Raw genomic sequence first — 13,157 nt, 5'->3', positions numbered from 1 at the left:
AGATTTATTTTGATAGCCCATATATCTCAGCTGTTAAGTGACCGATGGATGATGCCTTCAATTTTTTTATGATTTCTAGAGTCATTTTAGAATTTGAGAGTATGTAGATTTTTGAGATGAGCGTTATCAATGTGATAGTTTTTTGTTCACATTTTTTATTTTGTTTTTTGCCAATTGTTTCTATCTCATTTTTTATTGAGCTGTTTGATCACTGCTCAAAAAGAAATCACATAATTAGCATTTTCACGTGAACTACTTTTTGCCGAAATATTGGGGTAGGTTTTAAAACTTGTAACTTTTGTTAAGAATCTTTGATGGTGTTTTCAAATAACTTTCGCCCGATTCACACATAGTTATTTTTGAATGGTTGTTCGTTCTTTCCTTCCGATTTGTAAGAGTAATGAACGTAGTGAGGATTCTTATTTAGGTCTTGCTGATTATTTTTAGTTTTTTTTTCAGGAAAAAAATTTGTTCACGCTCAATTTTGATTTTTCGGGTTTGATTTGTGATTTCTTTTTAAGTTCAGTGCATTTCCATTGTTAAAAGGAAGGCAAACTCCAGTATCGAACAGTAGAAGTAGAAAGGTCGAGAAAAACGCGATCGACTTCTAATTTCGAAAATGGAAATTAATTGCCAGATTGTCCAGTGAAATACAAGTTTTGCCTATTGATCCAGTTTTCTCAAATTGGGTTAATTTTAACGAAAAAGTGTCCATGATAAATTTTTGTACCTATTCAGAGAATTTTAAAGCCATCTATTTTTTTTCGAAATTCAAAAGTTAAAGATTTTTGAAAAAAAAAACAAGTCAGTTTTTGTTTGTTTCATTGCGTTCATAACTTTTTTCCAACTGTCAGTTGGCTATGTTTGATTTTTTGTTAATGTCGCATATTTTGTTTTTTAAGCTTGACCGTAATTTTTATTGTTGTTTATCCTCAACAATTTTTTGTTCGAGGAGATAGTTTTTTTGTTTATTCAGGCTTCAAATTAACAAGTTGACTTTCTGACTGGAAAGCTGAAGTTTCGTTTTTTTTTGCTCATTTTAAATCCGAACGAAACCGAAATACCTGTCTATGTAATAAAATGATCAATTGTGTTTTAACTAGCTCAAAATAAATCCACTTGTTTTTTGCGCTTTGATCACAGTAGTGTACTAGTGTTGTATCTAGGAAACTGAAAAAAAAATTAAGTTTTTGGTCGTGAAAAGTACTTTCATAAATTTTTTGGTGGCCAAAAAAATATTTTTTTATAAAGAAAAGTGCAGAAACCTTGTATTTTGACTTATAAACGCATTAACTAACACTTAATCAAGAGCACAAAAAAACCTGGAAAAATTTATACTTTTTTCTGCTCCCTGCAACTTGACACGACAGAAGGCATATGCTCCGAAACTTCAAAACCAGTGTCAGCAACGAAAACCAAGGCAACGTATAAAAGATCGTGCGTAACTTTTGTTTATACAAAAAATAACTTTGTTCATGGGAAATATCGAATATATCTGTTTTTTATCCAGTTATAGAATCACAAATTTGTTTGGACTTTTGATGCTTTTTCTAATTTGCCCCGGCCGTACTTTCACGTTTTTATCTTGGGACTTGCTTCCGTGGGAGAGATCGATGTCGTAGCCGTAGCCGGTCCACCTTTAGGAGGCGCCTGACACTGGGACCCTCCAACTGTGATCGTAGTGCGCTATCAACCCACATGACCTTTGCCTTAAAGGCCGCGCATCCTATCTGCTAGGCCACGGCTGCTCGCGTCTGGCGTGTCATGCTCTGCTGTTGGCCAATTAAGAGATCTTTTCACGGCCCATGAGGTGTTAAATTGATCCTAACAAACAATTATTGATGACCTTGTCGCTGAATGGCCACAAAGTCTCCCAAGCGCAAATTTTCTAACCCTTGACTTCAATAATTAATACTTGATACACCTCTTGATGAGAACTTGTCTGTTGTGTTCCTTGCAATTTGGACTCATAGATTTATAAGTTATCATTATTACCTCATCGCATAGTGAATTTATAGTGCCATATATTAAGAAAAAATAAGATATAATAATTGGCTGCGGGTCTATTATTGTAACTTTGAGATAATTGAGTAATTGTAGGTATTGCTCTTTATGCGACTGATATTGATTTCACAGGGAATTGAATTTACCCTAAATTGAATTGAATACCCCGCTTAAATGAAATATTTTGACTGCTGTTAATTAAAAATAGGTCACCCGTTGACAATCTTAAAGACTTTTCAGGCCCTCTCCCTAAAAGAACCAAATTTGAAACCCCAAAAGGGGCAAAACAATTTTGGATGCAATTTTGGATTTTTCCCGATCTATTGAGGGGTAATCATTTTGTGAGGACTCCCCCCTAGTACGCTCAGCTAAAGAGAGTTGATTAAAGTTGGTTAACACTTCCTTTGAAAACATGTCCGTTCAAATTAGTTATGCTCTTTCCCAATCTAAACTAACTAATTTTACAGCTCAATGTGCGATCTACAATCCAATCACTTTGCTCACCTATCCGGCCTCATTTTTAATCACTCCGTCCTCTTAGAACCTTCAATTGCAGTTAACTCGCTCGAATTATCATCACCACTACTAAAACTAACCTAAATCGAACTAACTCAAATAAACTACAGTCTACTCCTCAAAAAGTCACACAAATAGATTCTAAAAATTGATCCTGAATTTTTTAAAAAAAGATTTGATCGAAAATTTTGAATTGGTTTCACAATTCGACTTACAGCTTACGTTAGATCACGTTTTCCCTGACATGTCATCAGCTGCACCGATACAAGAAACAGCTTTAGCCGTTCAAAGAGGAGAAGAATCTAGATCTTGCATAGATGGACACCAATTGAATGAGTCTTCGAATAGTGTGATGAGCTCCTCGGCTGACAAAAGGAGTCCCAGATTCACTATCGACTTCCTACTCTCTTCGCACTACAAGGAGAACAGTGACGTCAGTAAAACAGGTGAGTAGTTGGGTAGGAACTACGGAGTAGCTTGTTTTTTCTCCTCCTTTATTTCGTCTACCTTAAAGAACGCTCATAATGATTCAAGTGTGGTATCATAGTGAATCCCTTTCAGACATAATTCCGATTACGAAAAAGTCGAGAAAAACTGGTCTGATTTTTTTTTGAAGTTTTCCGGATTAGATAAGACGGCATTCACGAATGACACGATAAGAGATTGAACACTCAATGTAATTAGTCTGCAATTATTAACTTTCTTATTACTGTCATCTGGTATAACTGTACGTTGTTAGTAAAAACAACTTCATTTACGTTGAAATAGTCCAAAACAACAGTTCAAATAGAATTTTTCAGAAAAGACTAACGCAAACCAACGCAACATGACCCTGGACAGTGACAACGATTCTGATGATTCTCTCAGCCAATCAGAACACGGCGCCGACTTCAACTCAACCAATCACAGCGAGGGAGCAGGGAGAGGAGGCCAATCACCTTGCTTTGGGGTACGCGGTAACCAGCGTGATTTAAAATCGTATTTGACGATATTTGGCTGAGAATTTGGGTTTAGTTGAGCGGTAGGAACAAAAGATAAAAATTGATTTTTGTTCTTCGAAATTTAAAAAAAATCAACAAAATTTTTAAATTTTTCTTCATAAAATGCAAGTTTCAAGTGAAAAAAAATTGTTTTTCTGACAATTTATTATAGCTTTGCGCCTTTGGAATTCATTATTTGATAGTTATGTTATCTTTTTCAGACAGGAAAGAAGCATCGGAAGGCGAGGACTGCATTCACGGATGAGCAGCTGGCTCAGCTGGAACAGAACTTCGAGAGACACAAGTACTTGTCTGTGCAGGACAGACTGGATCTGGCGGCCAGTCTTCAGCTGAGTGACACTCAAGTTAAGACATGGTACCAAAACAGACGGTGAGTTGAACTGTTGCTTGCTGATAAACACTCCTTAGATGATAAAGAAGTCAAAGAAATCTGAAAAAATTTACTGTCGCGAAGAACAAGTTTTGTGGCCATGCTCAAGGAAAACTCCAGAAACACTAAGCATATCTTTTTGGTCAATAATGACAAAAGTTGTAAGAGAAAAGTTGTATATATGGTTACTGATTTGAAAAATCTTGACCAAAGTCAGTTTTTGGAGCAAACTTTGCTCTCAAAATGTGACCCTTTTCAATTTCAATTCTTTATGTTCGTTCTTTCTAAAAACCGATGAAATTTTTTACACTCTCTCTCACCTGAAGTTTGCCCTCAAATTTTTGCTCTGGCAAAACTTTCAGCTGATGGCCAGCTCGGGATTCGAAACTGTTACCTCTCGCTTAGAGGACATTTGCATAAGCTCTCTCTTATTCTAGGACCAAGTGGAAGAGACAGACAGCTGTGAGTTTGGAGATGTTGGCAGCTGCGGAGAGACAACACAATCTGTGCACTCTGCAGACGGCTGCATTAGCCAACTTCCATCACCACCACCAACAACGTCAACAACAACAGCAACTGAAAAAACAACAACAACAGCAGCTACCAAATCAACCTCTTAACCATAACAATCATTGCAATTTTGATTCAATTACTAGCCCTCAAGTCCCTCCAATCGGCCAACCGCCCTTGGGTCTAATTGGCGGGGTAGGAAATAATGGATTCCTATTGGCTGCTGCCGCTTACAGACAGTTCATGTTTTCTTCTCCAAGTCAGAATCTTCATTTGAGTCAATTGATGTCATCTGTCATTTCAAAAGAAACGAGTTCGTGCAAGAAGTAGAAATACTGTATTGCAAATATAAATTGTATATTTTAAATATAATTAAGCAACTATGTAAAAGTTTTTAAATTTGAGTGTTGTAAGAGAGTATAACTGAAATTTTTACGCGAACAGTAAACTCAATTTCAAGCCGAAATGCTTAAAGTAGCTAAAAACAACCAGTTTAAGTCCGAAAACAATTCATAGCAAGGACGGCCAGTTACAGTGCAAGTTCCACGGAATGTTCCGACCATAGTCTTTAAAAAACTCAATTTTTTTCTAGGACTTAAGCATATTCGACAGTCATAATAAAATAAGCAAATTGAAAAAATAGTTTTTGTGGAAAAATGAACAGAAAAACGAAAAAAAAAAAATTGATAAAAATTTGAAAAAATTTTCTGAATTTTGACAGTTTTTTTTTGAAAGTTTTCGATTCCTAAAATGGCGCAAACCAACTCCACAAACTAATTTCACTCGAGTAAAACTAAGTTTCACTGTTAAAATTAAGCATAAACAAGCTATTTTAAGCCTGTTCGCTCACCTTATTTGCTCAAAATTAGACCAAAAATCAAAAATTTTAAACGTGTTTTTTGTCGATACTGAGAAAAAATGTTCAACATTTTTTGAGGTCGTTCTAACTACGACTAAACCGGCTTTAGTATGATTTATCACCCAACAATTTCCGATAATTATTTGTGGTACTACTTCTTTTTCCAGTTTTTTTTGTGAATATGGCCAAAAAATCTACCACATCAAAAGATACCCCAAGAAATCATTGGAAAATAGTTAGTGGTATGTATCATGTTAAACCCGTTGCAGTTGTAATTAAAACTATCCCAAAAAAATTTTAAATTTTTTCCTCAGTACCGACAAAAACCCGTTTGAAATTTTTGGTCTAATTGGGAGAAAATAAGGTGAACGAGCAGGCTTAAAATAACTTGTCATTTTGTATTTTTAGAACTATACAAACCCGTTAAAAAATTAGTGAAATAAGAAAAATCCACTACAGTTAAAATAATAAATACCAAACAAAAAATGAAAAAAGTTCCACATGGAAATTATTTTGTGACACTTTCTCCGGAGCCGATGTGTTTCAATAAAAAAAAAGCGTGAAGTCGGTCGGTTTTATAATGTCCTAGCCATGCGTGTTGATGAAAACAATTTCGATTTTTGTAGTTTTTTTGAAGTTGAGGGCTTGTGAGGGCTCGAATACAAAATGAATCTGACAAATGATTTTGGGCAATGACGATACACGCGTTTCATTCTAAGCGTCTTAAGAAAAAAATGTACAATATATTCACCGGTATTTGTTCTGAAGATATCAATAAAGTAACAGAAAAGGTGTTGCGACAGATTTCTAGAAGTTTTCCCTGTCAACATTTTTGATTCTAAGATTTTGCAGATGTTTCATCTTGCTTCATATAAAAAGGAAAAATCCATCAATTATTCAGCTCATCTGTCGCAGAGGTAACACACATGCCGTAGACGACAAAGGCTTGATATTCGAATTCGATCGAACCTGAATTTTTTAAACTGGAAACTTTCTATTTTTCGGACTATCCTTTGTCTGTTTTTTTTCCGGCTCAGTTCCAGTAGCATGAATTCTTTTTGAAAATTTAAAATTTTTTGATTGCCTGAATGCCATTCATAAAGCCCCATTGGTAGAGGTAAATGATTTACAAGATGTTTTGCGGAAATTGAGTTTTGTTAAAACACTTCAAATAGAAAGTATTTAGAACTTTTTTTTCATATATATATTTTTGATCCGTATAACACTGTGCACTGATTTATCACAAATGCGATGATTGTGCTCGCTATTAACAAGCACAAGCAGTTTTAATTCGAAAGATAGCCTGATTTTGTAAACTATTTGCCCAACAAAATCATTGAATAAATTTCTCATTCTGCATTTTCGTCATTCAACTGCCATATTTTGATTAGGCTTGCGTTCTATTCATTCTTTACTTTTTATGCTGGGTTTCAGTTTACCGAATTTGGTTTTCTATGTTTTATTTAATTTTTTTTGGGTTTGTCAATTAAAAATAATTGATTTTGAGCAACTTTTTAGCCCAGACAAACGACAATTTCAAAGTAAAATAGAAAACAATTAATAAAATTATTCAAAATCTTGCAAGAATTCTAGTTCATTGCTCAAAATTTTTTTGAGCAACTCAAGTGCCCGCACATTCCACAATTTAAACATAAATAAAATAACTTTTTTGTTGTATGCTCTGTGCTCTGAGTTAACTCAAATATATATAAAAATTCAGTTTTTCAAGCTTGTCATCAGAACAAATAATTCAGATAAAGTATCACGAAGACGTAACTTTTTCTTTTGTGAATTTGAAAACTCCTTTTTGTGGCTTCAACGATAACAGAAGTATACTAGCTTTTGAAAGATAATTTGAGAATCAGACATCATCATTACTATATTGTGTGGAAAACAATCCTCGATTGTCAATTTCAAAAACTAAGTTATATTATAACATCCCTCGAATACTCTAAAATTACTCAGTTCAGCTAAAGGTTTGGCCTATTATGAAATAACGGAATAAAACCGTCATTTATTTCTATAAATACTGAAAAATCAAAAATTGGTTTTAAGTTGCTTGATTGTTAGAAAAAATACCAGATGATATTTTTTACCTCCACCAACCAAAATCTTTTTCTAAAGCTTGAATGAATTTTAATTAAAATATATTGCATTGAAGAGTTTTTGTTGAACTTTTTTTAAGAATCTTGTTGAAGATTTGATATCTTTATTCATCGTTTTATAATTTAAAGATTCTCAGTGTACGAATTTTCATACGTAGAATTTCGTTCCCAATCCACTCCATTACCATTCTCGTCATACTCTGAGTACAAGTTATAAGACCAAGATTTTGAGTATAAGATACAGAAGACTCCTCGCTCTAGGGTAAAATTCGGAATATTCCGATTGCATATTAACTCATCTGGAAGACTTATCGACCTATTTTTGATAAATTAAACTTTTGCTGTTTTTTATTTTCAGCAGCCATTTTTTAAAAGCGAGAGTCGTTTGGCAGTTTATAATGGCCAAAAAACTTGCCTCAGATCTTTTTGGATTGTTTTTGTGCGCTGAATAAATCGTCATGATTAATAAATTGGTGCTTACGTTTTTATCGTTTTAAAGTTTAAAGGGCGCGCACGTTTATTTATTCTCTCCAACACGGGTTAAAAACGTGAAGGAAGTTACATATTTCAACGTCCTTCACGTTATCAAAAACAAGACTGCTCGTATATCAGGGCGATGCCCTGAATATTCCGACTGTCCTTTATCTGTTCTCATGCTAACCATTTGAGAAGAATTAAAATAATTTTTCACGTTGCATTTCAAAATTACTCAAAATAACTCTCAATTCATTTTGGAACGATTATAAGTGCGGATAATTTACAACGCATAAAAAATCCGCGTTATGAAACTATGAAAGCATTATTCGAGCAGCAATGCCATCCGCATTTTTTACTCTTGTGCAATTTTTGATTTCAAAAAATCGATATGATAATTGAAAAAGAAAAAGTTTTGTTTGGTCTGAAAAAGGGTTGCTTATAAAAGCTAACCCAATTACTCATGAAAGCTGGAACAAGTAGGAAAAACCCTGTGTCTTTCAGCGTTTTTCCTACTTTTTCAGACTCAGACAACTTCACGCGATAACAATGTGTACTGTCTAATAAAAACTGTAGTCATTCATTAGTCGGCATTTCTTGACCTTAAGTGTTTTCGACTGATGCCGGTTGTTTTTTTAAGTTAAGGGTTGTTTCATTCGTGCTCGTTATTTTTTAAAGATGTTCGATTTTGGTTAAGGTTAAAATCAGGTAAACTTCTTCAGTCAAGGTGGGATAAAAAAATTAAAACTTTAGTACTAGTTGTTGAGGTAATAGTGATTATCAAGCAAATTGAAGTTGAAATTTTGAGCAATTTCTTCGCCAAGACGCACAACACATTTAATATTGAAATTAATAAATTTTTCGTTGAAAGCTCTGAATTAACTTAAATATGTCTAAAGAATCCGTATTTAAACTTGTCTTCAAAAAATTAAATAAGATTAAGCAACATCAAAATATTTCGTTTATGGATTTACAGTCTCCTTTTTTGGAAAAGACATGCAAGAGGTGAAACTACAAGCATAACGGCTGACAAAAAATGTTATGTGAAAATTAATTCTCGGTTGTCAAATTCAAAAATTAAGTTATATTAAAGCATTTTATAATTTGTGTGAAATTACTGGGTTCAGCTGAACCTTGGGCCAATTATGAGCCAACTGAATAAAAAAATCTTTCAATTTTAAGACTTTCCACAAAGTACAAAAAGCACACATTGATTTTAAACTGCTGAATTGTTAGAAAAGTTACCAGATGCTATTTCTTCAAGCTTATGACACTTCGAGCTTATTGATTTTTAAAAAAAAAGAACACAATGCTTTCAATTAAGGTGTTTTGTATTCAAATTTAATCTTTGCATTCAAATTTAGCCGAAGAAACTCTATTTGGTGTAATTTTTTGTTTCTTTTGCGTACTTTTTTTTAGTTTTGTGATTAAATACTTTCCGAAATTAGTGTTCAATTTACTTGAAATTGGCGTTGTTCAATAAATTCTTGAACCGTTCCTAATAACCATTACTTAATTTAGTTTTACGTAATTTTTAACTAAGTTACCAAAAAACCGCAGAACCATCAAATGCTTGTACATCTTCCTCAGAAACATCAAATTGGTACCAATATAGTTGTTGATAGCTGTTAAAATAGGAGAGGCGATTGCGACCTCAAGAAAGAAAAAAGTTTCGTTTTGTATTTGACTTTATTTGGTTGTTTGACTTTTTCAATTTTTGCTCAAACAGAGAATTGCAATTAAAACTTAATTGAAATTTATATGAAGGACTGAAGCTTAACTTCAAAAGACAATTTTCGTTGGCTCAAATATTGTACCAGAAGACCCTTTTATTTTCTGCTTTCTTACAAACATTTTCCACACAATCAAATCGCTTTTGAGCAGCCAAAAATTACTTTGAAAAGTTTTAAATATTTTGTCTTCATAATTTGAAGAGATCGTCCAATTATTTTTTGAAACCACAAATTTTCTGATGGCTTTTCCTAATAACTTGTAAAACGCTCAAAAACAAAGTTCCATCCCTTGTAGTCGTCTGTTTTTCATATTTAAACCGTTGTTTGTACGCGATGTGATAAGAAAACTATACATAAGTGTAGAAAGTTAGCCAATTAAACATTCCCTTTTATGATCATTAGCTTAAATTTTGTAGATAACGAAGGTTATTAAATCGTTCTACTCGCCCAAAATTAAGCTGAAGCGGAAAAACTTCAAACCGGTTTTTTTCGACACTTGGAGAAGTTTTTGAAAATATTTTGCTGTTCGAATCATGGCTGAAAGGGCTCTAATGGAATAATTTGTGCTACCTGATTTTCCTAGAAAAAAAGTAGAAAAAGAGTAGAAAACACTAAATTACACTTGAATCCACAGTTTCTCTTCATTTTAACAACAATTGTTCAACAGGAAGTTTGATAGTTTTTTTTTTCAATTATTTTGTGTTTTTTTGATTCACTTTTTATCATTACGTAAACTTTTGACAAAACAAAAATTGGTTAAGGTTCTCACTGTTTAAAATGCTCTTCTCTTGCTTCTTGCTCAAGGGCACCTTTAATGAGTGGCACTACTTTGTGGAATGTTCCCTCCGAGAAGTGTAACACTTGCGATTATCAAGCGTTATTATATGTATATTATTGCTTTTGGTAAAGTTAAAGTGTTACTTCTATTATAAAGACTATGAGTATAATTTTATGAGTTTTGCTTTATTTGGTTTATGTAATAACCAGTATCCACGAGTTAAAAATCTGGTTTTACAATTTCAAATCATTACGAGCCCAAACTGTGCTTGAATAAGCGCACAGTTTTGTATCTGTTTGTTCCTGTATTCCAGACACAAGTCTATTAACATTTTAAATATTGTCTGCACAATCAAAGGCAAGGAAAGAACAAAACAAAAACAAAAGGAGTGTCCTTGTTGCGGAATCTGCGCAGTCGCGGAATCTCACAAAATGCGCAGTTTGGCCTCGTAATGATGAATTTGTATATAAAATCTGATTAAAGTGTATTTGAAGTTATTTTTTAACAGCCATTTAAAACAGTTTTTTTAATAAAATACTACACTACTACACTTACCAGCACTCAATTTTGTTGGATAGTAATTAATTATAATGTCATTTTATAGTCATTATTCATAAAATTACGAAAGTAATCGATTAGAATCCATTAAAAATGTATTACAAACATCTTTTTTTTCATATTAATATAATCATATACAATTGATTGTAATATAATTGATTGTAATAGATTTTTTAAGATTTCATTGGCGAATTTTGCTAATTTTGCGAGTTGTTGTACTTCTTGTTCAGTGCAGTTGCTACGGATTACGTTTCATAAACTTAAATTCTTCAGTTAATTTTTTATACATTTACTTTTCTTTATTTTTTCAGTTTGGCAGTTTAATTTTTTATTTACCTTTTATTTATTTACCATCGCCATAATTAAAAAATGGACATTCGCCCACTACCCCTTCTCCTCCCCCATTTTAGTGATGAACATGTTTTTTGGGGTCCTAATTTTGCAGAACGTTGATTTTTTAACAATTTGATGTCATTTTGATGAAATTATGCAAGTTTCTCATCCAAATGTTTCAAGAGTTTAATTAGCGGTAAGCAGTTTTCAGCAGAAAAAAAATCGTTTTTCATCGACTTTTGTGGCCTAAATTGATTAAATAGTCAAAATTGTTGATTATAATGGATTTTCAAATTTGAAATTAATCGATTATAATCCCCTAAAAATCCATTTTCATGGTTGGATGGGTCATGAAAATCGATTATATGGGTGAAGTTTTTTTGCCAATATAATCCATTATAATCGATTATTTCCCATTAAATTCCAGTGCGGTTATGATATGTTTTATAGAAAATCTTATTTCTAAGTTTTGTTTTTTTGGTCGTTTTCTCATTAGATTGATTTTAGATAGAGTAGAATAGAATATGAAGATAGAATATTCGTATTGATAAATCTGTACAATAGGTCTCCTGGGAATTGAATTGACTTTGCCTCAAATTTCTTGGATAACCAAAAATTCCGGGTTCAGATTACCATAAGCGAGACTATTGAAATTGTCATTTTCCTCAATCAGTGATAATAATATCACTCGAGGAACAATTTTTTTTTATCCTGGTATTTTCACCATGTGTATAACTTTTGGTTACTTGCACTTTTGAGCTTATTTTTTCGAACACCCAGTTTTTCAATATCCACTTTTTTACTTACACCGCAATGAAGTTTCACTTTATTTTTAAGAGAAGGATATAAATATTGATATTCAGGTAGCTTCTCTCCAGTATTAAAGGTCCTTTTCTTCTTGCAATTGGTTGATTTTGATCCCAGTTCCCGTTTGCTTATGGAGGGGAGGGGCTATGCTGATAGTTTGAGCATCATCCGATTTAAAAATAGCGGGTTAATTTTTTCAAGAAAAAATATATCTTTTTACGCATGTTCTCTGGGAGCTGTTTTTTCAGGAGGAGCGAAAATTGGGATTAAAGTGTGAGTGTATTGAAGCGTGACCTTTATCCGGAGGTTATCCGGATACTTGGCCCGTGGGATACATATGGAGTCATAGATTAATTAGGCTCCCAGTCTAAGAGGTGCGGGATTGATATGAACCCCCAAGTGCAACAGCTCAAGTTCACTTCATAATTTGAGTGGGGGTGTGATCACATTACTATCATTGTCTCAATAAGGGTTATTTGAAAGATACCTGCCATCACTTATATTTTCACTTTTCACTTTTCATCTCATCTGTTTATTAATAATAACTATCAAGCTCAACTAAAGTTCAATGATATTGGTCATACCCTTCTTATTTGAGGACCATAGCACAAGTAGTGTTACTTCGCTTTTTTCTAACACCTGAAGATTTATTCAAATAGTTGTTAATTTGATTACTTTTTCCGCATTGATAATCAAAGCTAAGTTATTCCGCTGTTCGAATTCTCTTGCCCGTTAAATTTAAAATGTTTATCGTTGTTTACCTGGTAAGTTCCAAAATCCAAGTCCAAATTGAACTAATTCACGTTTAGCACTGCTGAAACTTGAAACACATAACAAAAAGCTCAACCGTTCAACCCAATATAGATTTTTAGCTGTTTTTATTAAGATTTAAAAAATTTTAATCTAAATTTGTAAATTTGAGCATTTTGAATAGACTTGACTATTTTACTCTTGTTCATTCTTTGTTTTAGCTTCAATTGTTTTCTTTTTTGATAGTTATATCAGATTTGTGTCAGATTTTCTAAAATTGCGACGGATTTTCAAAATTTTTTGAAAATTTTGTCGACCTTTTCTTCAGGTCGATCCAATTAATTTTTCGAGCTCTCCCC

The 13,157-nt window shown here is 33.0% G+C and overlaps 1 protein-coding gene across 1 annotated transcript; it reads left to right on the top strand.

Annotated features, from left to right (window-relative positions):
- The first annotated feature begins 2,554 nt into the window (after positions 1 to 2,554).
- Positions 2,555 to 4,731, top strand: LOC134848797 (homeobox protein B-H2-like). The gene is made up of 4 exons (XM_063866308.1): positions 2,555 to 2,966; positions 3,321 to 3,469; positions 3,722 to 3,891; positions 4,329 to 4,731. Exons 1-4 carry the CDS (start codon positions 2,765 to 2,767, stop codon positions 4,729 to 4,731), a joined length of 924 nt encoding a protein of 307 aa, XP_063722378.1. The 5' UTR covers positions 2,555 to 2,764.
- The last annotated feature ends 8,426 nt before the right edge of the window (positions 4,732 to 13,157 follow it).

The sequence above is a fragment of the Symsagittifera roscoffensis genome, chromosome 6 (genome assembly GCF_963678635.1).
Source record: "Symsagittifera roscoffensis chromosome 6, txSymRosc1.1, whole genome shotgun sequence".
NCBI classification, from domain to species: domain Eukaryota; kingdom Metazoa; phylum Xenacoelomorpha; order Acoela; family Convolutidae; genus Symsagittifera; species Symsagittifera roscoffensis.
The sequence above is the reverse complement of the archived record's forward strand: the minus strand, read 5'-3'. Positions and strand labels throughout refer to the sequence as shown.